Genomic DNA, 27,724 nt, shown 5'->3' on the forward strand with positions numbered 1-27,724 from the left:
ATTAGAGAATGGGACATGGGGCCTGTTCCCTCTAGGAGGCCCTGGCTCCCGTCTGGCCCCAGGGCAGAGACTGGCTGGCTCAAGGGGGCGGGGAATGGGGCCTGTCCCCTCTAGGGGGCGCCAGCTCCCATCCAGCCCAGGTTGGTGCTGCTGGGTCTGATCACTGGTTGTCTCCCATGTGAAGTGGCCCCGGACTGGCTCCCAGGAAGGCAGCACCCGCACAACTCAAACTCTACCAGCCATGGGCACTAATCAGAACCGGGCCCCTTGGCCGGCAGCCCCCGCAGAGCAGCCGAGGACTGAGGGGGCCGTGGAAAGTGACCCCCCCATGGGGCAAGGGGGCTGGGTGTGCAACAGGAGCGGGACACTTTGCCCCATCCAGGCTGCCCCCGCTCTGGCGGGGAGACACACAGGCCTCCAGGCTAAAGGATGAGCTCCTCAGGGGTCTGGATCTGGGCAGGAGGTGAGGGGGTTTGAAGCTGGGTCTCCGTGGGGCATGAGCCCCCTGGGGGATGAGGTTTAAGGGAGGAGCAACCAGAGGGGATGGTTTAGACACCAGAAGGCGTCACAAGCTAACAGGAGTGAATCCACTTCAGCAGACGCTGGCTACTGGTCTCGCCCAGAGCTCGGCTGGCTGGTGGGTCTGCAGAGGGGCTGTCTACAGTTTTGACCCAGCTCACCCAGGGGGAAGAATCACAGGACGCCTGGGTTCATTGCAAGCGGAGTTTTATTGAGTCGGCCCCACAGAGAGAGCGGCAGGGAAGAGACTCCTCCACGTGGTGTTTCCATCTGCTTTGGATACAGCTCAGCGCCTCCAGGGAGCCGGGACTGCGTTGCATGGCTGATTGCCTGCTGAAACTGGATTAGTTAATTCAGATCAAGCCCCCCACCCACCCATGTGGACATCCTTACCCTGTTGTGTGGTTTATTCCAGTTTAGTATAACTCTGAGTGGAAATGAACATAGAGCGAAACTAAACTGGAATAACCCATTCCAGCTGCATTAAGGGCATCCACCTAGAGGGTTAATCTGGTTTAATTAAACCGGAGCAGCTCTCCATGTAGACAAACCCAATGGGCCAATGCAGGTAAGCGCTAGAGTTACTTATCGGCAAATACAGGCGCCCCCAGCCCCAGGCTTGCGGCAAGGACCCCGGCCCCCAGCTCCTCCTCAATCCTCCGCCCTGGCCTCCTACAGCTGTGATTGGTCAGCGCTGCCTGGGGGCGGAGACGCTGGCTCCCGTTCTCCCCGCTGATTGGTCACTGCTGCCTGAGGGCGTACGTCCCCCCCGCTGACTCCTCCCCTCGACGCGGATTGGTTAGTTAGGGGAAAGGGGCGAGCCTCGCTATGACCCCGCCCCCTGTCCGCTGATTGGCTCGTTCGGGTTCCCGCGGGCCCGTGGCGCGAGGGGGGGCTGTTGGTCTCGCGAGGTTTCCCCGCAGCCGGGAGTGGGGAGCTGGAGCAAGTCGGGTGTGGACAGGTGTGGAACCCGGACCAGACTCCCGGCGTGCCCCGCGCGAGGGGGGGGGGGGAACCAGCCTCCCGGCGTGCCCCGCGCGAGGGGGGGGGGGGAACCAGCCTCCCGGCGTGCCTCGCGCGTGGGGGGGGACCAGCCTCCCGGCGTGCCCCGCGCGTGGGGGGGGGGGAGGAACCAGACTCCCGGCGTGCCCCGCGCGAGGGGGGGGGGGAACCAGCCTCCCGGCGTGCCTCGCGCGTGGGGGGGGGAGAAACCAGCCTCCCGGCGTGCCCCGCGCGTGGGGGGGGGGGAGGAACCAGACTCCCGGCGTGCCCCGCGCGTGGGGGGGGGAGGGAACCAGCCTCCCGGCGTGCCCCGCGCGTGGGGGAGGAACCAGACTCCCGGCGTGCCCCGCGCGTGGGGGGGGGGGAACAGACTCCCGGCGTGCCCCGCGCGTGGGGGGGGGGGAACAGACTCCCGGCGTGCCCCGCGCGTGGGGGGGGGGACCAGACTCCCGGCGTGCCCCGCGCGTGCAGGAGTGGGACCAACCTCCGGCGTGCCCCGCGCGCGTGTGTGTGTGTGTGGGGGGGGGGGGGGGGAACCAGCCTCCCGGCGTGCCCCGCGCGTGGGGGGGGGAGGGAACCAGCCTCCCGGCGTGCCCCGCGCGTGGGGGAGGAACCAGACTCCCGGCGTGCCCCGCGCGTGCAGGAGGGGGACCAGACTCCCGACGTGCCCCGCGCGTGGGGGGAGGGGGGTGAACCAGACTCCCGGCGTGCCCCGCGCGAGGGGGGAGGGAACCAGCCTCCCGGCGTGCCCCGCGCGTGGGGGGGGGGAACCAGCCTCCCGGCGTGCCCCGCGCGTGCAAGAGGGGGACCAGACTCCCGACGTGCCCCGCGCGGGGGGGGACTGTGGGGGATGGGAATGGGGGGGATCTGCCTTGCTAGGTGCTGTGTGGCAGCTCGGGATGTTTTTGTAGGGTCTATCATAAGTCCCCTGGCTGCAGCAGCCGCCTGGTGGCACGTGGCCGGGGGAGAGAGACGAGCCGGTCTGTTCCCCTCTAGGGACGGGGAGTCGTCCGGCCGCCCGTGGGACAATGGACAAGAGGGAAGAATCCAGGGGTCACCTGGACCCACCAGCTGCCTTCGGAGCCCCCAGACCTCCCGGTAACATCCACAGCTCTGAGAGTCCCCTCAGCCCAGCACCACACGCTGCCGTCCCGGACGCCTGGGTTCCATTCCATGTCCTGGCGAGCCCCATGCATTGTCATCCTGGATGCCTGGGTCCCATCCCCCATCTCCAGCATCCTAAGAATGAGCCCCATGCATTGCCATTCCGAACGCCTGGGTCCCATTCCCCATCTCCAGCACCGTAGGGATGAGCCCCATGCATTGCCATTCCGGACACCTGGGTCCCATTCCCCATCTCTAGCACCATAGGAATGAGCCCCATGCATTGCCATTCCGGACGCCTGGGTCCCATTCCGCGTCATTTCTCCCATAGGTCCTAGGGGGCTGATCCCTCCCTCCCATTTCCAGAGCCGGTCGGCACCTCCTCTGGCTGCTTCTGGAACGGCGCCCTGGAGGGCCGGGCCGCCCTGCTGGCAGCCCCAGGAGCTCACGGACCTGAGGCAGGAGAACCAGTGCCTCCGAGATGAGCTGCACAGATGGGCAGCAGAGGGCACCAGGGCACCCAGGGGGAGGGCAGGAGTGGAAACGGAGGAGCCTGGAGCCAGGACCAGGTAAAAGGCCGTATCCCATTCCCCACCCCCTTGAGCCAGCCAGTCTCTCCCCCGCCCTCCAGCAGCAGGATCGGAGCCAGTCCCCTAGAGGTGAAAGGCCCCACGTCCATCTCTCCCTCCCCTGCAGGTCCCTGGACAGGGAGGCGGAGCCCCCCGCTGCCCGTCACACCCTGGCCATATCCCAGCAGGCCGAGCTCATTTCCCACCAGCTCCACGAGATCCAGCGGCTGGAGGCGGAGCTAGCTGGGCTCCGAGCTGCCGCCCTCCAGCAGGAGGCCATAGTGACTGCCAGGGAAAGCACCGTGGCCTGTCTGCAGGGGGAGCTGGAGCAGCTGAGGGGGAGGAGCCAGGCTGAGGGCGAGGCCCTGAGGGCAGAGCTAGAGGAGCAGAAGAGGCGTGGCCAGGCAGAAGTTACTGCCCTGAAGGCGGAGTTGGAAGAGCTGAGGAGGCGTGGCCAAACGGAAACTAATGCCCTGAGGGCGGAGCTAGAGGAGCAGAGGAGGCGTGGCCAAGCAGAAGCTGATGCCCTGAGGGCGGAGCTAGAAGTGGCCGCTGAGCAACACCAGCAGGAGCTGGCGGTGGCGCGGGGGGAGCTGCAGGCGGTGCTGGAGGAAGGGAAGGCCCAGACCCAGAGGGCGACAGAGCGCCTGCAGGGGGCGCTGGGGGAGCACCAGGCTGAGGTGAGTGGGGGGCTGGGAGCCAGGACTCCTGGGTTCTATCCCAGCACTGGGAGGGGAATGGGGTCTGGTGGGTAGAGCAGGTGGGGCTGGGAGCCAGGACTCCTGGGTTCTATCCCAGCTCTGGTAGGGGAGTGGGGTCTGGTGGGTAGAGCAGGGGAACTGGGAGCCAGGACTCCTGGGTTCTCTTCCTACCCAGGTCCCTCTCTCCCACCCAGCTCTCCCGTCTCTGCGTGGCTCATGGGGCTGAAGTGGGCTCCCTGCGGCAGCGGGCCCTGCAGCTGGAGCAGGAGCTGGAGGCGAGGGGACGGGAGCGCCAGAGCCTGCAGGAGCAGCTCAGGTAGGAATGGCTGCGGGGTGGCGCCCCCTGGAGGCAGGAAGCCCCCGTCCCCATGTGTCAACCCCCTGTTTTCTCCCCCCGCAGCACGGCCCAGGCGGAGCTGGCCTCCCAGCAGGCCCTGCTGCAGCAGCTGCGGACCTACGTGGGGGAGCAGGGGAGCGGGCTGGGCCCCGAGAGGCAGCAGCTGCTCGGCCAGGTGCAGGTGAGGAGGGGGGGCTCTGGAGGGGCGAGCTACACATGGGCCGTTCCTATTGCATCCTGCAGGGAGCAGGACTGATCCCCTCTCATCAGGGGGCGCTGACACACATGGGGGAGACAGGACCGATCCCCCCAGCAGGGGGCGCTGACACACATGGGGGGGACAGGACTGATCCCCCAGCAGGGGGCGCTGACACACATGGGGGGGGACAGGACTGATCCCCTCTCACCAGGAGGCGCTGACACACATGGGGACAGGACTGATCCCCCAGCAGGGGGCACTGGCACACACAGGGACAAGACTGATCCCCAGCCGGGGGCGCTCACACCCTCCCCTCACCCCCAGCGCCTAGAAGGGGAGCGCGACGCCCTGAGGACGACGGCGGAGCTGCTGCAGCTCAGACTGGCCTCGCTCAGCGACATCCTGGCCCTGCAGGAGCTGGAGCTGACCAGGAAGGTAACGGCTCCCTGGCACCGCTGGGTCGCTCTCCCCTGGCACCCAGGGCTGGCCCAGTTCCCCAGGGCGGCTCTAGGGGGGGCTGTGCTGTGGGGGGCTGCGCTGTAGCCTGGTGTTGACCCAATGTCTCCCTCCAGCCCTGTGACCCCCTGCAGCCCGAGCCGGCCCAGAAGAGTCAGTCCCTGCTGAGCCGCTGGCGGGAGAAGGTCTTTGCCCTCATGGTGCAGCTCAGATCCCAGGAGCTCGGCCACGTGGACGCCACCAACCTGCTCCAGAGGAAGGTGAGGGCCTGCTGGAGGGGAGCGGGGTCTAGTGCTGGGAGCCCGGACTCCTGGGTTCTATACTGGGAGAATTCTGCGCCAAAAAATGTAAAATTCTGCACACAATGTTTGAAAATTCTCCCAAATTCTGCGTATTTGATTTGTCAAAATAACACAATAGAATCATGGCAGTTACAATTATTTTGGTCATTTATTTCAAACTATCCGTCAGCGAGTATGTCGGTAACAATACAGACCCAAGCAAAAAAGATGCTGGTCATTTGTTTTGACAAATAGATTCCTTACGAGGCGTATTCATACACAACTTGGTTTGATTCTTCTAAATGACTCTACAGAGCTGTATTTCCTACCCCCGTCAGAAGCAGGGCAAACGCCTGGGGGAGTCAGGGGTAACGGAGGAGCTGAGGAAGAGGGAAGGAGCCAGGAGGGTGTTGGGTGTAGGTGGGAGGTTTTTCTTGGGGGGGGGGGGGGGATTGTTAGGGAGTTGGGAAGACTCCCCCATGCAGACCCTGGCTGACCCCGAGCCTCTCCCATTCAGTCAGGCACATCTGCCCGTGTCCCTGCACCCCGCATCCCATGGGTCTCTGCAGCCCCCCGTCCCCAGGCTCAAAGCTGTCATCCCATGCCTCAGTCTGTGCCCCCCACTAGCCATTCTGAACCCCAGTCTGTGACCCCCCCAGTAGCCCTGTGTGCCCCGCTCTGTCCTAACCTGGCTCTGCTGGCAGGGTGCTGTGATCAACTCCACTCCAGGGGAATTCTGCAGAACTGGGCATCGAATTTTGTTTTTTCTGTCATAAAATACATTTTGCCTAAGAAGTGCTGCAGTTCTGCTTTTTTCCCACCAGAGGGCGCTGTGGCGCTAGAACGCAGCATAGAATCATGGGACTGGACGGGACCTCGAGAGGTCACCTAGTCCTGTCCCCTGCACTCATGGCAGGACTAAGTATTATCTAGGCCATCCCTGACAGGTGTTTGTCTGACCTGCTCTTAAAAATCCCCAGTGATGGAGATTCCACAACCTCCCTTGGCAATTTATTCCAGTGCTTCACCACCCTGACAGTTAGGAAGTTTTTCCTAATGTCCAACCTAAACCTCCCTTGCTGCAATTTAAGCCCATTGCTTCTTGTCCTATCCTCAGAGGTTAAGAACAATTCTTCTCCCTCCTCCTTGTAACAACCTTTTATGTACTTGAAAACGGTTATCATGTCCCCTCTCAGTCTTCTCTTTTCCATACTAAATAGACCCAGTTTTTTCAATCTTGCCTCATAGGTCATGTTTTCTAGACCTTTCATCATTTTTGTTGCTCTTCTCTGGACTTTCTCCTATTTGTCCACATCTTTCCTGAAATGTGGCGCCCAGAACCAGACACAATACTCCAGTTGAGGCCTAATCAGCGCGGAGTAGAACAGAAGAATGACTTCTCGTGTCTTGCTTACAACACACCTGTTAATACATCCCAGAATGATGTTCGCTTTTTTTGCAATAGTGTTACACTGTTGACTCATATTTAGCATGTGATTCACTATAACCCCCAGATCCCTTTCCTCAGTACTCCTTCCTAGACAGTCATTTCCCATTCTGTATGTGTGCAACTGATTCCTTCCTAAGTGGAGGACTTTGCATTTGTCCTTATTGAATTTCATCCTATTTTCCTCAGACCATTTCTCCAGTTTGTCCAGATCATTTTGAATTCTCATCCTGTCCTCCAAAGCACTTGCAACCCCTCCCAGCTTGGTATCGTCCACAAACTTTATAAGTGTGCTCTCTATGCCATTATCTAAATCGTTGATGAAGACATTGAAAAGAACGGGACCCAGAACTGATCCCTGTGGAATCCCACTCGTTATGCCCTTCCAGCATGCTGTGAACCACTGATGATTTCTCTCTGGGAATGGTTTTCCAACCAGTTCTGCACCCACCTTATAGTAGCTCCATCTAGGTTGTATTTCCGTAGTTTGTTTATGAGAAGGTCATGCAAGACAGTATCAAAAGCTATATTCTCCGTCTACTACTTCCCCCCCCATCCACAAACTTTCTTTGACAGGGTAACGAGCCATCAGGTTGGTTTGACACGATTTGTTCTTGACAAATCCAGGCTGACTGTTACTTATCACCTTATTATCTTCAAGATGTTTGCAAATTGATTGCTTAGTTATTTGCTCCATTATCTTTCCAGGTACAGAGTTAAGCTGTAATTCCCCAGGTTGTCCTTATTTCCCTTTTTATAGATGGGCACTAGATTTGCCCTTTTCCAGTCTTCTGGAATGTCTCCCGTCTTCCATGACTTTTCAAAGATAATAGCTAATGGCTCAGATATTTCCTCAGTCAGCTCCTTGAGTATCCTAGGAGGTATTTCATCAGGCCCTGGTGACTTGAAGACATCTAATTTGTCCAAGTAATTTTTAACTTGTTCTTTCCCTATTTTAGCCCCTGATCCTACCTCATTTTCACTGACATTCACTATGTTAGACGTCCAATCATCACCAACCTTCTTGGTGAAAACCGAAACAAAGAAGTCATTAAGCACCTCTGCCATTTCCACACTTTGTTATTATTTCCCCCCCTCATTGAGTAATGGGCCTACCCTGTCCTTGGTCTTCCTCTTGATTCAAATGTATTTGTAGACTATTTTCTTGTTACCTTTATGTCTCTAGCTAGTTTGTTCTGGTTTTGTGCCTCGGCCTTTCTAATTTTGTCCCTACAGACTTGTGTTACTTGTTTATATTCAGCCTTTGTAATTTGACCTAGTTTCCACTTTTTGTAGGACTCTTTTTTGATTTTTAGATCACTGAAGATCTCCTGGTTAAGCCAGGGTGGTCTCTTGCCAGACTTCCTATCTTTCCTACGCAGTGGGATAGTTTGCTCTTGTGCCCTTAATAATGTCTCTGAAAAACTGCCAGCTGTCTTCAATTGTTTTTCCCCTTAGAGTTGCTTCCCATGGGATCTTACCTACCAACTCCCTGAGTTTGCCGAAGTCGCCGTCTCAAAATCCATTGTCTTATTGTGCTGTTGTCCCTCCTACCGTTCCTTAGAATCATGAACTCTTCCATTTCATGGTCACTTTCACCCAACCTGCCTTCCACTTCCAAAGACTCAGGAAACCAGCTGGTCTGGTGCCACAGCGCCCTCTGGTGGGCAAAAGGCAAAACTGCAGCGCTTCTTAGGCAAAATGTTTTTTGTGCGGGAAAATACAAAATTCTGCGAGACCGAGGGATTGGGCACGTCCGCAGGACCCCCCCAGAGTAGTTCAATCCCCCACGCTCTCGCTCTAGGTCTCAGAGCTGCAGGGCGAAGTGGAGTCGAGGGACCAGAAGGTGGCGCTGCTGCTTCACAGTCTTCAGGATAAGACTGCTGAGGCCGACATGGAACGAGTGAACAGCGAGGTTCGGGCCTGGCTCCAGGGTGCGGGAATGGGGCTTTTCCCCTCTAGGGGGCGCCGGCTCCCATCCGGCCCCAGGGCAGGGACTGGCTGGCTGAGGGGGGTGGGGGATGGCACCCTGGAGCGTGCTCTGGGGGGCAGGGAATGGGACATGGGGCAGGAAATGGCACCCTGGGACGGGCACTGGCTGGTTCAGGAGGTGGGGGATAGCACCCGGGGAGGGCACTGGCTGGCTCAGAGAGGTGGGGGAATGGCACCCCTGGGGCAGGGACTGGCTGGCTCGGGGGGTGGGGGGTGGCACCCCAGGTCAGGGACTGGCTGATTCAGGGGGGTGGGGAATGGCACCCTGGGGCAGGCGCTGGCTGGGACTGGCGCTCTGCTCCCTTGCAGACGCTCCGGGCTGAGCTGTCCCACCGAGAGGACTCAGGGCAGCGTCTCCAGCGCCGGGCAGAAGCGGCCGAGGGCGCCTTGCGGGGTCTTGTGGAGATCGTGAGGAGGTACCACTGGGGGGGCGCTCTGCAGACAAACGGGGGGGGCCCGGGGAATAGAGGCCTTGCCCTTCTAGGGGGCACCGGCTTCGATCTGGCCCCACCAAGGATCCCTGGCTCTGATCTTGTCCCCCCATTAGCATGACCTTATAGCCAGCTGCTCCCGCCACACCCCTGCTACCCAGAATCCTTTGCTGCAGTGTTTTGGCATCTGTGGACCATCAGCAGCTGGGGCTGGTGTGATTGAGGTCACAACCTCGACTGTTCCCTCCTCCTCCCATTCTGGGGTCGCAGGCCCGGCGGGTGGGAGGCCAAGTGTGTGATTGGTCAGGATGTGGAGGTCATGCCCTCTGACCCTCGGTCTTGTCCTGTCCACAGGCTCCATCAGCAGGTTGGTGGGCAGGAGGCGGAGCTGAAGGCGGCCGCATCGAACCTGGCGGGACTGGGAAACCGAGTCACCTTCGCCGCCAAGAGAGTCGACACCATCCAAGGTGAGAGGGACGAACCGGAGCAGTGAATCCGACCGATGGGCCCATCTACCCCGGTATCCCGCCTGCCCCAGGGCAGACCTACGGGCCTATCCAGCCCGGTGTCCTGGATCACATCTTCTGTGGGTCTCAATAGGATACATGATCCCTCTTCACTTCCTGTCCCAAACTTTTGAGCAGCGTCACTGTGCGGCTGTTGCCCAGCCACTCTACCCCAGAGGTGGCTGCATTTCAGCGCCAGATGGGCCATCCCCTGCAGCATCCCTGTGGGGCTGTTCCCAGCCGCCCCGCCCCAGAGCTGGCTGCATCTCTGAGCCATAACTCTACATCTGTGCGGTTGCAGGGCTGGTGTCTCGTAAAGTGGCCCTGGCTCGACTGCAGAGAGACGAGCAGCCCAAGGCCACTGGCTCGGAGAACGACGGGTGAGTCCTGTCCAGCCCCACCCCACCCTGGGGATGGGAACCAGCCAATGGCACAGCACTTATAGGGGTGCCACGAGGGAGTGGGGTCTAGTGGTTAGAGCTGGGGGGCTGGGAGCCAGGATTCCTGGGTTCTATCCCCAGCTCTGGGAGGGGTTTGGGGGCTGGTGGTTAGAGTGGGGGGGCTGGGAGCCAGGACTCCTGGGTTCTCTCCCTGGCTCTGGGAGGGGAGTGGGGTCCAGTGGTTAGAGCAAGGGGGGCTGGGAGCCAGGACTCCTGCAGGGGGCTGTCTGACTCCCTCATTCCCCCCTTCCCTTCCAGCCCGTCCCACGAGGCTCTCCGGGCCGAGCTGGCCCTGCTGCACCAGGAGCGGGACCATCTGGTGGCCGAGCTGAAGAAGGGGGCCCAGATCCTCGAGCAGCAGGTGGCCGAAGCCCGGGAGAAAGGTACGTGGGCTGGGTTGAGCTCAACGGTGCCGCCGGTGGCACAGGTGAAACCGCACCCGACAGTCTTTCCCCACCGCTGGCTAGGGTGCGGCCCCTACTGGCCACAGCTGGAAGTGCAGGGAGGAGGCCCAAGGTCCCGGCAGGTTAATAACAAACCCGTCCCGTCTCCCATCTGGCCGCAGCGGAGCTGGAGCTGCAGGAGGCGACGCGGAGCCTGCAGGGGGCGCTGGAGCAGAAGGAGGCGGCGGAGCGGGAGCGGCGGCAGCAGCAGGGGCAGCTGGAAGGGGCGCAGCGGGAGCTGCGGGAGAGCCTGGAGGAGGCTGAGGGGCTGAGACGGGAACTGGCTGGGCTGCGGCCTGAATATGAGAGAGGTACGGGGAGGGCTGGGGGGGCGCCATGCGGCGGGGAGGGGGGCGCCATGCTGTGGGGAGTCTACGGGGAGTGGGGTGGGGGCTTGGTGGTGGGTGCCGGGCTACGGGGAGTGTGGCGGGGGTTCAGCAGGGGGCGCTGGGCTGCGGGGCAGGGGGGATCAACAGGGGGTGCCATGTGGGGAGTGGGTCAGCAGGGGGCACCATGCTGCAGGGATTGGGGCGGGGGAACAGTGGGGGGCTGTGGGGAGCGGGGCAGGGGGTGCTGGGCTGGGGTACGGGGGGCAGCAGGTGGCCCTCAGCTGCAGGGAGCCGTGGGGGTCAGAAGGGGGCGCTCTCCCCCGGCAGTCAGAGCTAACTCCCCCGTTCCCCCCCAGCCCTACAGGAGAAGGTGACGGAGGTGGAGACGCGGCTGCGTCAGGATCTCTCTGAGCTGGAGCAGCGGCTCAGCGAGGCCCGAAGGGAGCAGACAAAGGCCGGTGAGAGACGCCCCCGCCAGCGCCCCTCACTCCTGCCGCCCGGCTAGCCCAGGCTCCCCCCGCGGCTCCCCTGCCGCCCCCTCACCCCCGCCCCGCCGCCCCCTCACCCGCCCTCTCCCCGCAGTAGTGGCCCTGCGTCAGGCCGAGCGCCAGGCGGCCCGGGACAGAGCCAGGAGCCAGGAGCTGGCGCGGCTGCAGGAGGAAGCCAAGCGGGAGGAGACGGGCCGGCTGGGGACGCGGCTCCAGGCGCTGGAGAGAGACAAGAACCTGCTGATGGTAGGTGCTGGCTTGGGGGGTGCCCCTGCCAGAGCCCCCCAGTGCCTGTCTGCAGCCCCTGCTGTCCCAGGCCTGGGCTCCCCCGGGAGCAACGCGCACCCCCCTTCCTGACCCCGCCTCTCCCCCCAGGCCACGCTGCGGCAGGAGGGGCTCCTGGCCCAGTACAAGCGGAACCGGCTGGCGGCCCGGCGGGACACAGGGGAGCCAGTAGGGACCAGCCAGCAGCCACTGCTGGGGAAACCGGGAGCCCGGCCTCCCTCCAAAGGTACCGACCTGCCTCCAGTCCCCTGCTGGGATCCCACCCAGAGGCCTCCCACCCAAGTCCCTCCAGCCGGGGCTATGGCCCCCCCTAGAGTTTCCCTGCTAAGATCCCCCTGCCCCACCTGGGCTGTGACCCCCCCCTCCGCCTTCCCCTCCCTCCTTCCAGGATTCCCACCCAGGCGGGGCTATGGCCCCCCGACCCTCACCTGCTACGATCTCCCCCATGCTGATCTCCCCTCAGAGACCCTGGCTGCGGTGCTGGACGACCTGCAGAGCCTCAGCACGGCCCTCCTGCGGGAGGAGGACGAGGAGACACCGCCGGGGGAGGAAGGCAGCACCGAGTATGAGGAGGGGCCGCCCTGATGGGGGGTGGGGGAGCTGCTCCCCGTCTGGCGGCTGGTTTTCGTGGATGTGGAATAAAGATCATTTGAATTAAACACAAACACGTTCCTGTAGCTGTCTCCTGCCCTGCCCCGCTCTAACCACTAGACCCCACTCCCATCCCAGAGCTGGGAGAGAACCCAGGAGTCCTGGCTCCCAGCCCCCACTCCCCTCCCAGAGCTGGGAGAGAACCCAGGAGTCCTGGCTCCCAGCCCCCACTCCCCTCCCAGAGCTGGGAGAGAACCCAGGAGTCCTGGCTCCCACATACCTTGTTTGCAGCAAGGTGTGTGTGGGGAAATCCTATGGATTTTGCATGCACACATACACACGCACCCCCATTAGCAGGTGCTGTTAATTACCCAAGTTTCTTAATGATTGGCCCCCTGCTGTTGCCTTGACCCCTTGTGCCCCCCAGCTGTTGGGACACACCACATCTGCCGCCCCCACCCATGCTGCCCAGCAGGGGCAGGGCCGATGTTAGGCCAGGCCCCCCCATGTGACGGGCTGCGCGTCGGCCGGCTGGTCTCGCCATGGAGAAACGGGGGGGCCCTCCCCCAAGTTAGCCCCTGGGGCCGCAGGGGGGGCAGGGAGACGCCTGAGCCCAGGGCTCCCTGCAGGCCGGGCCTGGGTGCTGGATCGGTGCCACGGGGCCCCTGCCGCCTCCCCCAGCCCAGCTGCTCCCCAATGACCCCCCCCGTTTCCTTTGTGAGGGGCGGGTCCCTTCTCTCCCCGTTTCCTATACACCCCCCCCAAAAAAAACCTGGGCCTGAGCCCTGCCCCTCTCAGCCCCTCCCCTCCCTGAGTCCTTCCACGGCCCTTCCCTCCCAGCCCCTCCCCCCACCTGGGCCCCGCCCCTCGCAGCCCCTTCCCTCCCCGCCCCTCCCCCCACCTGGGCCCCGCCCCTCGCAGCCCCTCCCCTCCCAGTTCCTTCCCTCCCCGCCCCTCCCCCCACCTGGGCCCCGCCCCTCGCAGCCCCTCACCTGGACCCCTCCCCTCCCAGTTCCTTCCCTGCCAGCCCTACCCCAGGCCCGGCCCCTCACCTGAGCTCCGCCCCTTTTCTCCCGGCTCCTCCCCCACCTGGGCCCCTGCCCCCTGCGCATGCGCGCCCACCTAACCGCCCGCCACAGTTTGAGGCGCTCGCGCTTCTGCCCCGCCCCACTCCTGTCAACTTCGGCCAATCAGGAGTCGCCCGCCGGCCCGCTCCCCACGTGATTTCGCGGTTCCGGCCAATCAGGGAGCGGCCTCCCAGGCCAGAGCCAATGGGAAGCAGCGGCCGCGCCCACCCGTCCCGTCCCGGCCAATCATCGGCCGACTCCCCAGGCAGCGCGCGCCGCACGGGAGCCCGGGCAGCGGCTGTGGCCGGCGGACGCTCAGCGCCGGGCCGAGACAAGGGGAGGGGGAAACCGGGGTCCGGAGCTACGTCACCGGGGGGACCCCGTTACCAAGGAGACCGGGGTCCAGGAACTGCGTCACTGGCGCGGCCCCGTTACCAAGGAGACCGGAGTCTCGGAGCTACGTCATTGGTGGTACCCCGTTACCAAGGAGACCGGGGTCCCGGAGCGACGTCACCGGGGGGACCCCGTTACCAAGGAAACCGGGGTCCCGGAGCGACGTCACCGGGGGGACCCCGTTACCAAGGAGACCGGGGCCCCGAAGCTACGTCACCGGGGGACCCGGTTACCAGCAAGGCCTGGGTTCTAGAGCTGTGTTACAAAGGGGACTGTGTTGCTAAGGCGGCTGAAGTTCTAGATCCTTGTTGCCAAGGCGACCAGGGGTCATGCCCGCCAGCCTCGCTGCCCTGGGGGCCGGGGCGCTCTAGCGCTGCGTTGCTAGGAGACCAGGGTTCTAGAGTCCCAGCGCCGAGAGGAGGGGTCAGACAAGGGCTGGGGCTGCGCAGGAGCCTAGTTGCCAAGAGACGCGATGTTCTGGAGCCATTTTCCCATGGGGTGGGGCAGGTTTGCTAGATCGGCGTTCGTGAGAGGTTCTCGATCCTGAGGGCAGAGGGAACAGCTAGAGACACGTGGGGGGTTCTAGAGCCATAGAGCACAGGGGCGGAGGGTCTAGAGCTGGGAAAGGGCCCTGCCAGGCTCCAGAACTGCCTTGCACAGGAAGGCAAAGGGGATCCGGAGCTGGGAAAGGGGGAGAGGTCCAACCTGTCGCTCTCACTCTATCTCAGCCTCCAAGACCCCCATGTTTTGGCTCCCCTGAGCCCCCAGGGGGTGGGATCGGTAGCAGGGTCACCCCACCCCCTGCAGGGAGCCAGTGCACTCTAGCAGCAGCCAGGGTGGGGAGACGATGCCGTGAGCTGTTGTGTTGTCAGCTAGATAACGAGGGAGGTAATGGGAGGGAATTAATTCCCCCCCCCCCCATACACACACACACACGGGGCAGGAGAGGCTGGGGCAGGAGCTGGGTAAATTTCCAGCCACTGCTACCATGACTTGCTCCGGTCTCAGCCAGTAAACTGCTCAGAAGAATAGAACCCAGGAGTCCTGGCTCCCAGCCCCGCCTCCTCTAACCCACTAGACCCCACTCCCCTCCCAGAACTGGGATAGAACCCAGGAGTCCTGACTCCCAGCACTCCCTCCCCAATGCTGGGGAGGGGGAGCCGGCCATGCCGTCTGAGGCCCTGCCCTGCTTCCAGCTGCTGCGGATGGGCCCGGCCTGCCCGGGGGATGACCCGAACCGGGACCTGCACACCTTCCGGCCAGCCGGGCCGCACTGCACCTACCGGCTGGGGCGCCGGGCCGAGGTCTGCGACGTCCCCCTGGTGTCGGAGCGCAATCCGGGGCTGGTGTCCCGCGTCCACGCCGAGATCCACGCCGAGAGGGACCCGCACAGCACCGCTGGGGAGTGGCGGGTCTGCCTGGTGGACTGCAGCACCCACGGTGAGGGCTGAGGGGCGCTGTGCTGGGGGGAGCGGGGCGGGAGCTCAGCAGGGGGCGCTCTGTCCTGGCAGTCAACGCTGGCTCTAATGTCTTAACACTGTTGTTTTGGATCCCGGCTCAGTTAATTCCTTCCTCTGCACTTTGCATCAGAGACGATTCCCTTTTCACTTCCTGTCTAAAGCCTCGCCCAGGGCTGCTAGCCGCCGAGCCTCACCCCAGAGGCAGCTGCATTTCAGCCCCAGGCCAGTCATCCCAGTGCAGGGTCCCTGGGTGGCCGCTAAACGTGCCCCACCCCAGAGGTGGCTGCATGTCAGTTTTGGCGACTGAGAAGATCCCAGAGGACAAGTTATCGCACACACAAAACCAATCCGCTCTCCCTCTCTGTGTTCTCCCCTCTGTCTAAGGCAGCGGTTCTGGGCTCACGGGCTGCATGCGGCCCAGTTAACACACAGCTGCCGGGCTGTGCTGGGTCCAGGCTCCCGGCTGTCTGGTGCAGTGCATCGGGGTCGCCAGCTGGCTCCGTGGGGTCCGGGGCTGCCGCCCAGCCCTACAGAGTCCAGGGCTGCCAGATGGCCCCACAGGGTCCAGGGTCAGTGTTGGGGCTGCTGCCCGGCCCCACACAGCAGCATCTGGGGTCCCTGCCACCCAGTCCCCTGCCCAGGGCCCCACTCCTGGCCCCACTCTGTGGAGCAGTCTCTGGGCAGGAGGTGCTGGGCATAGGGTCTGTGTGTGTGGGGGTGTGGTCGGGGAGGTAGGGGGGTGTTGTGGTTCTCAACCTGTGGACCAGGTAACAGGTAATAGGTTGAGAACCACTGGTCTGAGGTATCCGTCTGTATATCCCTCACCCCCATACTCCTCTGTCTGTCTGTCTATCAATCTGTTCATCCCCATACACATCTACCTGTCTCTCTGTCTACCCCCATACACACCTATCTGTCCGTCTGTCCCCATACACATCCATCTATCTATCCATCCATCCCCATACACACCTATCCATCTGTCTGTCCCCATACACGTCTGTCTGTCTATCGATCCATCCCCATATACCCCCATCTCTCTAATCTCTCTCCTCCAATAGCTATCATCTCTCCATCCATTTCTACCTCTATTTGTTTAATTAAAATTAAATCCCCTGAAAATTCCCTGACCCAAAGCTCTGGGCATGTCCCCCCCGTGAGCCCGGCGGTTCCTGTGAGCAGGACTCGCTCCCCTGTGGCCACTAGCCCACCCCCACGTCTGCTGGGGACCCCTGGCCTCCCCCTTCACCCCGCTCTCTCCTTCCCATCTCCGCCAGGCACCTACGTCAACGCGGTGCGGGTGCCCCGGGGCCGGCGCCTGGAGCTGAGCGACGGAGACCTGGTCACCTTCGGCCACCCGGACCCCGTGCCCGAGGGCTGCGCCCTGGCGCCCCCGCCTGGCGACTCGGAGTTCTGCTTCCTCTTCCAGAAGGTGCGGGTGCAGCCGCAGGATTTTGCCGCCATCACGGCCCCCAAGGCCCCCTGGCCGCTCCCCTGCGGCTTCAAACCCGTGCTGCCCGGCGGCAACCATCGCATCCGGCCGCTAGCCCGGCCCGCGGGGCCCTCCCGCCCCTCCCGCCCCAAGGCCACCCTGATCCTCAGCTCCATCGGCAGCATCAGCAAGCTGAAGCCGCAGCCGCTGACGTTCACCCTGAGCCGGGGCCCGAGGTCGGAGCCGCCCGCCCGGCCCGGGGCCTCCAGGAGCCGTCGGAAGTCGGCCCACACGCTGCTCCCCGAGCTGGAGGACGAGGTGACCCGGCTGGACGAGGAGCAGTGGGCTTGTGAGCCGGATGGATACAGCTGCCAAAGCCCGCTGCGGAGGGCGCCGGAGGGGGCGGGGAGCGGCAGGGCGCAGCCGGACGCGCGACTGAAGGTCCAGGTCACGCCGAGCGGGTGAGTAGAGTCGGTTTCCCAGCATGCTCTGTGAAGGAGGCAGGATCACAGCACCTACATCTCCCCCGAAAGGGCCGGAGATTGCCCTGCTACCCTCAGCCATCATTGTCTGGCCAGTGTTATAGTTGGCACTGCCTGCAGTGCTCTGCCCCAGAGCTGGGTGCACGAAAGGCCCCAAACTTATAGTAAGGTGTGGGGGCTTCAGCCTGGCATCAGGACCTCTCAGGAGCCAATGTGGGTGAAGGGAGAGCCGTCAGGTTTAGCATTAAGGCAGCAATTGGCTTGTAGGGTCCTGTGATAACATGAGGGGCTAGGGGCTAGTAGAGCCAGCCAGTGTCCCCTAGAGGGGACAGGCCCCGGGCCCCATTCCCCGTCCCCCTGAGCCAGCCAGTCCCACACCCTGGGGCTGGATGAGAGCCAGCACCCCCTAGAGGGGACAGGCCCCGTGTTCCATCCCCCACCCCCCTGAGCCAGCCAGTCCCCACCCTGGGGCTAGATGAGAGCCAGCACCCCCTAGCGGGGACAGGCCCTGGACCCCATTCCCCGTCCCCCTGAGCCAGCCAGTCCCCGCCCTGGGGCTGGATCAGAGCCAATGCCCCCTAGAGGGGGAGGCCCTGGACCCCATTCCCCGTCCCCCTGAGCCAGCCAGTCCCACGCCCTGGGGCTGGATCAGAGCCAATGCCCCCTAGAGGGGGAGGCCCGGCATCGCTCACCTCTCCTGTCCCGTTGCAGGAAGCGGCGGGGGCGGCCGCGGAAGCACCCACTGCGTGACACCTGCCAGGTGTTCTCGCAAACGCTGCTGGCGGCGGAGCCCTGCGCGGCCCCGCGCTGCCACCTGCCCCAGGACGAGACGGTGCAGTGGGTGCAGTGTGACGGCTGCGACGCCTGGTTCCACGTGGCCTGCGTGGGCTGCAGCTACAGCGCCGTCCAGGAGGCCGACTTCCGCTGCGGGGGCTGCCGCACGTAGCCGCGGGGCAGGGGGGGAACGGAGCACGGGGCGGCCAGGAAACCGGAGACTGTGCAAGATGGGCAGGGAGTGGTGAAACCGTGCCAGGCGATTGTGAGCGCACAGACAGTGACTGGTGAAACCGTGCCAGGCAATTGTGCGTGCAGACAGTGACTGGTTAAACCGTGCCAGGCGATTGTGCGTGCAGACAGTGGCTGGTGAAACCATGCCAGGCAATTGTGCACTTACAAGCAGTGACAGGTGAAACATGACACCTTAGAAGGGACTGGTGAAATCGTGGGAAACAAGCAATGACTGGTGAAATTGTGCCAGGCGATTGTGCACGCACAGGCAGTGGCGGGTGAAAACATGCACACCCGCACAGCGGCTAGTGACACCATGCCAGCCAAGTGGAGACTGGGTGAAAACAGCTGAGGAGCGTGAAGCAAGAAACGTAAGCCGGGCACATGGCTGGCTATGGAAACAAGAGATGCCTGGCTCATGACTTGTGCAAAAGTGCAAAGACGATTGTGCAAACCTGGGAGCCGAGCACATCCCCCTGGGCTGGGATTTCTGTCCCCCCGCAGGGGAGCAGGGAATGGGACACGGGGCCTTTCCCCTGTATGGGACACTAGCTCCACAATCCAGCCCCAGCGCACGTGAGCCATGGCTTGTGAAAATGTGCCCGGCAGGTTAGAGCCAATGGAGCGTCGACACGTGAGCAGCACCTCACACTGACCGTGCCGGGCTATCGCTCCCAATCTGGCTGGGCGTTTGCCCGGTGCCTCATCAGAGCATTTGGCAGTCGTGCACAGCATGAGCATTGAAGCAGACGACTCGCAGAGATTACACGCAGCCCTCGTGACAAAGCAAGACCGCTGTGCAGCCTCGCACGAGGAGATGACCTGGCCGTTTCCACGCCCACGGGGACTCCAGGAGGGCATCCAAGACACACACACACACACCGTGCGATTGAATCCTCTGCCAGCCTTTACACCCTATTCCCTTCCTTCTTTCCGTAGCCGTCGCTTCTCCATGTGCCTGGATTTCCCCGTGCGAACAATCCCAATCACCATGGCGCCCACGGAGCCGCTTCCCCGCTTCCTTCTTCCTTCCCGGGGAGGGGAGACAGAAAAGAAGGGAGTGAAAACGCGCCAGAAAGGCCAGAAACACTGGATTTTTCAGCCTGTTCCTAAACCGGACCTTTCCCGCCCACAGCACTGGTGAATGGCTCCCTCACCCCCTGCCCGCCATGGGCAGAGACACGGATCCACCTCTCCCCTGGGTTATTTTTTTCCTTCTTTTGCTCTGGCACCAAAAAAAAAAAAAAAAAGGTTTTCTAACCAATCACCTGTTCGTTTTTCTCCACCCTCCTGCTCCACTTGTGCCCATTGCAATCTAATGTGCGCCGCAGAACCAACCCCCAGCGAATGGTTTGTGCATAACTCCCGCCCACTCTGAATTTGCTGCAGCCGAGTGTGCCTAGCTCCCTCCTCAGCTACTGCGCACCTGCTGTCGGGAGGCTGGTATTGCAAGCCTGGGAATTGACCCCCCCCCCGGGGGCAGAAGCCGAGGGGTGCACACCCAGAGGGGAAGTGTGGCTCGGGAGGCAGGGAGTTGGGAGACCAAGACCCCCCAATAGGATTTATTCTGTCGTCTGTAGTTCGGGCCCATTCCCTGCTGGCCACAGCGGTCGCTTCCCTGGATCGGGTCCTACACAACCAAACCAAAGCTGCAGGCAGCTCTCTGCCCAGCCCGGGTTCAGGTGGGGAGGGGAGTGGGGCCTAGTGGTTAGAGCGGGGGGGCTGGGAGCCAGGACTCCTGGGTTCTCTCTCTTGCTGTCCCCATGATCTGAGCTTCAGTCTTTTCCTGTTACACCCGCCCCAGTGAGAAGAGGCAGTGTCAGGGCTGCGGCGCTAGCCCAGGGTGGGGCGTTTCCTGGGTGGGGAGGTAGCCATGGCCCGGTGGCCTTGGGGGATTAAATCCTGCCCGGTAAGGCCCCTCCCTGAATCAGCGGCTGGGGTTCTGGGTCCCACCTTAGCTTCCCCGCTGGAGCTTGGAGCCACACGCTGCCTCTCACTCCATGCAGCAGGGTGTGGTACCGTCACACTGCGAACTCTGCCTGGGAAACTAGAGGGGGCGCTGTCCCTGGCTCTGAGTGATGGACCTCTGTGCATCTGGGCTGCAGGAGGTGGGGAGGGGGCTCAGCAGGGGGTGCTGGGCTGTAGGGGGCGGGGCGGGGGCTCAGCAGGGGGTGCTGGGCTGCAGGGGGTGGGGAGGGGTCTCAGCAGGGGGTGCTGGGCTGCAGGGGGTGGGGAGGGGTCTCAGCAGGGGGTGCTGGGCTGCAGGGGGCGGGGGCTCAGCAGGGGGTGCTGGGCTGCAGGGGGCGGGGCAGGAGGGGGCACTGGGCTGCAGGGAACGGGGCAGAAGAGGGTGTTCTTCCCCATGTTACAAAGCCGGACACGGACACCACAAGTTGTTTGGGTAACAAGTCATTTAATAAGGCACCAAGAGGTGGGCGCGAGTGCGCAGCAGCTTCCCGTCAAGACACGGCCCCGGATTCTCGCTCCCGCCCAGTAAAACCCAAATCACTTTCCCCACATCAGATTCAGCAGGAAAAAAAAGAGAGAGAAGATTGGAGGGAAGCAGGTGGCAGGAATGCAGCCAGAGGGGTCAGGACCCACTCGCCTCCTGCTGGAGAAAAAGAGTCTTACACTATTTACACCATTCCCTAAAAAAGAGCTACAAAGTCTAGAGGAACATGGCTGATCTAGAATCCACCCCCCGAGGTTCCTGGGATGGGAGATGGGGGGCTGGGGGGACCCTGGGGGTTGTTGCGGAGCAGCCGGACACTCCGGATGCTGGAGGGGGTTGTGTGGTTTTGGAGTCATGGTGGTTCTAAACTCCTGTCCTGGTTCTGGAGTCACTGTGGGTCTAGACTTGACACGTGTTGGTTCTGGAATCACCCTGGTTCAGTATCATGTTGGCTTTGGCAAAGGGAGCAAGGTTCTAGACTTACTGTACTTGTTCTAGAGTCAAAGAGCTGCTGTGGCTCTGGACCATCCCCCCTGCAACCTGAGGTTCCTGAAGGGGACATAAGGTTTGGACACCCCTGCTCTAGACCCTCCATGGGTGAAGGCCTCCAAAGTGGGTGACTGGGCTCTAGAGCCAGAGGGGTTAGTCTAGATCAGTGGTTCTCAAACTGTGGGTTGGGCTCAGGCTTTAGCTCCTCCACCCGGGGCAGTGGGAATCAGGTGGACTCAGGCTTCAGTTCCCCCCTCTTGGGGTCATGTAGTAATTTTTATGGTCAGAAGGGGGTCACAGTGCAATGAAGTTTGAGAAGCCCTGGTCTAGATCACGTACACATAGGTTCACAGAAGATCACCGTGATGGAGTCCTAGTTTCACCAGGATGTTCTAGAGCGCCTACAGACTGAAGGGCTACACTGGAGGTTCTAGATCAACACCCAGAGGCTCTCAACAGGGGTGGCCTGATTCTAAAGCATTCATGGTTGTACTAGAACCCTCCCACCTTGAAGGGCCAATGTTCTGGATTCCACAAGGTTCTAGATCCCTGACCTGCAGCCCAAGATACCTGAAAGGAGCTGACAGGAATCGAGCCACCAGAACTTTCTTAGCTATTCTAGACCTATAAAGATATTACAGGACTTTCTGGCATCACATGTTGAGATACCTAGAACACCAGCAGCTCCAGATTGTCCACTGAAAGACTGTAGCTGTTCTAGACCTCAGGTGGCTGGGACATGGTGGGTTCTAGAACACAGTGAGAACATCCCACTTCTAGAGCCAGCCTGGTTGGGAGTGTTTGCGGTCCAGAGCCTCTGGAGCCAAGATGGGGTGCTGGCTCGAGAATCCTTGCTTGGGCTAGACAAGGCTGATCTAGAACCATTCCTTCCCCCTGCATTGGGTTGTTTCGTGCATTGAGGCCTTTCAGACTTGGGGGGAGATTTGCCTGTAAATAAAAAGGTACCCACAATCCCTTGCCTTAAAATTAAAAATGGGGGAAGAGGTGTGCAAATCACTCCCCTCCTGGGAAATTTACCCACAATCCTTTGCCATAAAGTTAAGGGGGGGTGTTTCCAGTTAAAATTCCCTGCCCTGCCACAGGCCTGTCAGTGTCTGCCCCCTGCCAGGTCCGCCTGCCCCACCCACACCCCCAGGCGTTCAGGTGGAGTGCATGGGGTGGCCCATGAGGGGGGGTCCTGGGGGAGTGGGGTCAAAGGGCTCCCCCCCGTGGTGGAACTGGGGCACGTAGAGGGTGGCGAAGGCGGCGGCGTTGTAACCCTGGGGGGGCGGGGGATGGTGCCCCATGGGAGGCCCTGGCAGCTGGGCGGGGGGAGCGAAGGGCAGGGCCCCCCCCTCGCAGTCATCGCGGACGGAGCAGCCCCCGCTGCGCTTCCCCTTCTGCCGGCGGTTGCAGAACCAGACACGGACCACCTGGGCGGGGGGACAGACGGACGGATGTCAGCACCATGGGACGGACTGTCCCCGCGCCCCTCCCCCACAGACCGCCTGTGCCCCTGCCCCCCACAGCTCCCCCATAGACCGCACCCTCCCCAAACCCTTAACCCACAGCCCTCCATGCACACAGGTCCCCTATGTGCTGCACCCTCCTCTACCTAGCCCCCTAACCCGCAGCCCCCCATGCCCCTCTCCCACATAGCCCCCCCCTCCATGCACACAGCCCCCCACACCTCAGCCCCTGGGACTCACGTCCTTGTCGAGGTGCAGGTCGTGGGCAATGTGGGCGATCTCCTGTAGGCTGGGCTTGGGGCAGCGCAGGAAGTAGCTCTCAAGGGAGCCCCGCGCCGCTGTCTCGATGCTGGTTCGCTTCCGCTTGCGGGCCTGGAGCAGGGCGCTCTCCATGCTGCACATCTGGGGGACAGGTGGGGGCCCCCCCACAGAGTCACCCCAGCACCTTGACTCACCCCGTCCCCCCACAGTGCCCCCAAATCACCCCATCCCCCCACAGAGTCACCGCAGCGCCTCGACTCACCCCGTCCCCCGCAGCACCCCCAAATCACCCCATCCCCCTGCAGAGTCACTGCAGCGCCCCGACTCACCCCATCCCCCCGCAGTCACTCCAGTGCCTCGACTCACCCCGTCCCCCCGCAGAGTCACTGCAGTGCCCCGACTCACCCCATCCCCCCGCAGCACCCCCAAATCACCCCATCCCCCTGCAGTCACTGCAGTGCCCCGACTCACCCCGTGCCCCCGCAGTCACTCAAGTGCCTCGACTCACCCCGTCCCCCCGCAGTCACCACAGTGCCCTGACTCACCCCATCCCCCGGCAGTCACCACAGCGGCCAGACTTACCCCATCCCCCTGCAGAGTCCCTGCAGCGCCTCGACTCACCCCGTCCCCCCGCAGCACCCCCAAATCACCCCGTCCCCCTGTAGAGTCCCTGCAGCGCCCCGACTCACCCCGTCCCCCAGCAGTCACCACAGCACCCAGACTTACCCCATCCCCCGTCCCCCCGCAGAGTCACCCCAGCACCTCGACTGACCCCATCCCCTCACAGAGTCACCACAGAAGGCCATTGCCCCCTTGGCACGTCAACCCCCACACTCACCCCACCTGCGCCTGCCCCTGGCTCCTCCATTTCCCCCACAGAGTCACCCCAGCACCCTCAGGACTCCCCTGAGTCACCCCAGTATCCCACCCAGCCCTAGTCCCTCCCAGAGTCAACCCAGCGCCCCCCGTTTCCCTCCCCAAGTCACACCAGCAGCCCCCCAGCAGGCCGTTTCCCCCCATCACACCAACCCACTCACCCCAGCCCCCCCAGAGCAGGGCACCATCCCCCCACAGTCACCCCAACCCCCCACAACCTCCCCCCCAAACACACAGCAGGCCGTCGCCTCACCCGGTCCCCAACATGCCAACCACCCTTTGGGCCCAGCCCCCCGCTCTCGCCCCACAGGTGCCCCCCCAAAATCCCACCCACCCCTCCCCCCATGGGCCCCCCCCACCTCCTGCAGGTTGGCGTTGCCGTCGGCCTCGTCCAGCCAGCGCTGAAGCAGCGGCTTCAGCTTGCACATGTTCTTGAAGCTGAGCTGCAGGGCCTCGAAGCGGCAGATGGTCGTCTGGCTGAACATCTTCCCTGCGGGGTGCGAGGGGGGGTTCAGAGCCCAGGGCGGGGGGCAGCCCCCCCAGCCATCTCACTGCGGGGGGGAGCCCCTGCCCTCCGAACGGACCCGGCGTCCGGGCCCCTCCCTCACACCCCCTTGGAAATGGGCCCAGATGTCCAGGGACATCCCCCATCCTGTGAACGGAGCCCGGCATCTGGGCCCCTCCCCTCCACCCCCTTGGAAATGGACCCAGGTGTCCAGGGACACCCCCCTGCCCTGTGAACAGACCCTGGCATCCGGGACCCTCCCTCACACCACTTTGGAAATGAACTCAGGTGTCTAGGGACACCCTCACGTCTCAGAAGGAACCCCGGCGTCCTGGTGACACCCCCCCACACACCTCAGGAGAAACAGCACCCTGGCGTCCCCCCGGCCCATCCAGGAATGGACCCCGGCGTCCGGGTGGCCCCCCCCCCGCAATGACACCCACCGTACAGCACGCCCAGGGCCAGCCCCACGTCGGCCTGCGTGAACCCCAGCGTGATCCGCTTGTGCTTCAGCTCCTTGGCAAACTGCTCCATCTCCTCCGTGCTCGGGGTCTCCTGGAGGAGGGGACAGGGCCTGTCAGTAGGGAGAGGCAGGGAGAGAACCCAGGAGTCCTGGCTCCCAGCCCTGCCCCCGCTCTAACCACTAGACCCCACACCCCTCCCAGTTCCAGGGGATAGAACCCAGGAGTCCTGGCTCCCAGCCCTGCCCCTGCTCTAACCACTAAACGCTACTCCCCTCCCAGAGCTGGGGACAGTCCGCAGGGCTGGGCTAGCAGGAGGTTGTGGGTCTGGAGTGAGGGGCACCAGCAGAGCTAGGGTGGGGGGAGTTTCCAGCCTGGAGCCAGGGCTCTGGCCTGGCCGATCGTCCTGCAGGAATCTGACCGCCCCAGTCCAGGGACTGAGGACACAGATGGAGCCCAGGTAACAACTGCCCCAGACGAGCGGATTGAATCTTTGTGAAGAGATTGTCCATTCCTGACACACCCAGAGCCCCTCCCCAACTAGCCAGGGAGAGAACCCAGGAGTTCTGGCTCCCAGACCCCCTCCCCCCCCCGCTCTGCTCTAACCACCAGATCCCACTCCTCTTCCAGAGCCGGGAGAGAACCCAGGAGTTCTGGCTCCCAGCCCCGCTCTAACCACCAGATCCCACTCCCCTCCCAGAGCCAAGAGAGAGCCCAGGAGTTCTGGCTCCCAGCCCCCCCGCTCTAATCAGTAGCCCCCACTCCTCTCCCAGAGCTGGGGAGAGAGCCCAGGAGTCCTGGCTCCCAGCCCCCCCTGCTCTAACCCGCTAGCCCCCACTCCTTTCCCAGAGCCGGGGAGTGAACCCAGGAGTCCTGGCTCCTGCCCCTGTGTTTGGAGACCTGGGGCACTGCATGGATGATCTGTTCCCATCACCCAGGCAATGGCCCCATCGCTCAGGAATGAGAACGACCCCACACCTGTCTGACCAGCTCTGCAGCCACCTCTGGGGAACAGCAGCTGGGTGACACCCTCCCGCCTTTGGGACAAGAAGGGAAGTTGTGTCCTGGCTCCCAGCCCAGCCCACTCTAACCACTGGCCCCCACTCCCCTCCCTGAGCCAGGAGAGAACCCAGGAGTCCTGGCTCCCAGCCCCCCCCTGCTCTAACCACCAGCCCCCACTCCCCTCCCTGAGCCAGGAGAGAACCCAGGAGTCCTGGCTCCCAGCCCCCCCCTGCTCTAACCACCAGCCCCCACTCCCCTCCCTGAGCCAGGAGAGAACCCAGGAGTCCTGGCTCCCAGCCCCCCCCCTGCTCTAACCACCAGCCCCCACTCCCCTCCCTGAGCCAGGAGAGAACCCAGGAGTCCTGGCTCCCAGCCCCCCCCCTGCTCTAACCACTGGCCCCCACTCCCCTCCCTGAGCCAGGGAGAGAACCCAGGAGTCCTGGCTCCAGCCCCCTTGAGCTGGGGAGTGGGGCCAGGCCAGTGCGCTCTAGGGGGAATTCACAGGTGATTGTAAATCAGGGAGGGGTCCCAATTAGAGAGCAGGAACATATCTTCCTTTGGGGCAGCCGGACACAGAGCCCAGCCTGAAGGGGGGAGGGGGCTGGGAGCCAGGACTCTACTCCACTTCCTGTCCCAAACTCTGCCCAGCTGAGATGTGACGGGATCTGCTGGGATCTCTCTAGCACCACAGGGTGGAGCCAGCAGAGATCCAGAGGGACCCAGTCCATAGATCAGGGGATCTGCTGGGATCTCGCCCAGTTATAGAGCCGTAGAGCCCGTCCATACCTCGTCCCCGCTCTCGGCCTCCTCCACCTTGACCTCGCCGGGGGCCGCCGGCGCTCCAGGGCTGCCCCCGCTGCCATCACTCTGGGGGCTGCTGGCCCCGCTGCCCTCGCCCCCCTCGCCCGCGGGGCCAGCAGGCGGTGGGGGCAGGGCGGCCGGGGGGCGGGCAGTGGCCTGGGGCAGGAAGCAGCCCCCCCAGGCCTGGGCCGGGTGCCCGTACATGGGACCCTGTTGGCCGCACTCCCGCTCCGTCTTGACGTCAGGCTTCAGGCCTTCGTAGGCCACAGCGGGCTGGGCGGGGCCGTAGGGGGGCGGCCAGCCCTCCCCGCCCATAGGGAAGGGGCACCAGGCGCGGAGCAGGGCCTGGTGCCCGGGGGGGTCCCCCGGCTGCGTTTCCAGGAGCCCCCCCTGCGGCCCGTAGTCCAGCCGGTAGCCGTAGCCCTGCCCGGGGGCCGCCCCATTGTAGGCCTCAGGCAGGAAGCTGCCGGGCCCCTCGTGGGGCGCCCCGTTGGCCGGGCCCGGCGGGACGGCGTCCAGGTGCAGGCCCTGCCCCGCCAAGGGGTACGGGCGCCCCAGTTCCTGCCCCACGTGGCCAGCCATGGTGACGGGCCTGGGGACGCAGGGAGTCGGCCACCTCGAGGGCACAGCTCGGTCCACGGGCACCAGGCCGAGGGGGCGGCGGGACCCAGGCGTCCGGGGTGAAGCTCTGCGGTGGTGGGACCCAGGCGTCCGGGCTGCAACTCAGCCACCAAGGGACCCAGGCGTCCGGGGTGAAGCTAAGCCGGTGGTGGGACCCAGGCGTCCGGGGGAGGCAGCTAAGCCGGTGGTGGGACCCAGGCGTCCGGGCTGCAGCTCTGCCACCAAGGGTCCCAGGCGTCTGGGGTGAAGCTAAGCTGGTGGTGGGACCCAGGCGTCCAGGGGGTGAAGCTATGCCGGTGGTGGGACCCAGGCGTCCAGGGGGTGCAGCTAAGCCAGTGGTGGGACCCAGGCGTCCGGGGGGGTGCAGCTAACTCGGCAGTGGGACCCAGGCGTCCGGGCTGCAGCTCAGCCAGCGAGGGACCCAGGCGTCCGGGGTGAAACTAAGCCAGTGGTGGGACCCAGGCGTCCAGGGGGTGCAGCTAAGCCAGTGGTGGGACCCAGGCGTCCAGGGGGTGCAGCTAGGCCAGCGAGGGACCCAGGCGTCCGGGGGGTGCAGCTAAGTCAGCAGTGGGACCCAGGCGTCCGGGGTGAATCTCAGCTGGTGAGGGACCCAGGCGTCCGGGAGAATTTGGCTCCTACCTCCTGTGCTGTCCTGGCCAAGATTACGTCGGAGGAGCTGGTAAGAACCCAGGCGACCGGGAGATTCTGGCCTCTAAATCCCTGCCAAGGCGAAGTCCAAGAGGAACCCAGGCGTCCGGGGAAAGTTCAGGGGTGGAAACCAGGCGTTCAGAAGGAGCTCAGGCGACCCAGGCGTCCGGGACAACGGAG

General features: G+C 63.3%; 3 protein-coding genes across 3 annotated transcripts; 2 read left to right on the forward strand and 1 right to left on the reverse strand.

The window, feature by feature from the left end:
- The first annotated feature begins 1,421 nt into the window (after window positions 1-1,421).
- CCHCR1 (coiled-coil alpha-helical rod protein 1) lies at window positions 1,422-12,183 on the forward strand. The gene is made up of 18 exons (XM_054047925.1): window positions 1,422-1,480; window positions 2,518-2,619; window positions 2,957-3,194; window positions 3,322-3,874; window positions 4,090-4,211; window positions 4,296-4,413; window positions 4,756-4,866; window positions 5,004-5,147; window positions 8,420-8,530; window positions 8,917-9,023; window positions 9,393-9,505; window positions 9,846-9,924; window positions 10,243-10,367; window positions 10,550-10,738; window positions 11,113-11,214; window positions 11,339-11,490; window positions 11,620-11,755; window positions 11,993-12,183. Exons 2-18 carry the CDS (start codon window positions 2,550-2,552, stop codon window positions 12,112-12,114), a joined length of 2,592 nt encoding a protein of 863 aa, XP_053903900.1. The 5' UTR covers window positions 1,422-1,480; window positions 2,518-2,549; the 3' UTR covers window positions 12,115-12,183.
- A 1,300-nt stretch (window positions 12,184-13,483) lies between these two features.
- Window positions 13,484-19,193, forward strand: TCF19 (transcription factor 19). Its single transcript, XM_054047926.1, has 3 exons — window positions 13,484-15,020; window positions 16,315-16,930; window positions 17,663-19,193. Exons 1-3 carry the CDS (start codon window positions 14,747-14,749, stop codon window positions 17,895-17,897), a joined length of 1,125 nt encoding a protein of 374 aa, XP_053903901.1. The 5' UTR covers window positions 13,484-14,746; the 3' UTR covers window positions 17,898-19,193.
- A 2,867-nt stretch (window positions 19,194-22,060) lies between these two features.
- On the reverse strand, window positions 22,061-26,857 carry POU5F1 (POU class 5 homeobox 1). The gene is made up of 5 exons (XM_054046794.1): window positions 26,261-26,857; window positions 24,455-24,566; window positions 23,866-23,996; window positions 22,610-22,771; window positions 22,061-22,333 (listed from the first exon to the last, which is right to left on the reverse strand). Exons 1-5 carry the CDS (start codon window positions 26,855-26,857, stop codon window positions 22,061-22,063), a joined length of 1,275 nt encoding a protein of 424 aa, XP_053902769.1.
- Window positions 26,858-27,724: the final 867 nt, after the last annotated feature.

The sequence above is a fragment of the Malaclemys terrapin genome, chromosome 13 (assembly GCF_027887155.1).
Source record: "Malaclemys terrapin pileata isolate rMalTer1 chromosome 13, rMalTer1.hap1, whole genome shotgun sequence".
Lineage (NCBI taxonomy): Eukaryota > Metazoa > Chordata > Testudines > Emydidae > Malaclemys > Malaclemys terrapin.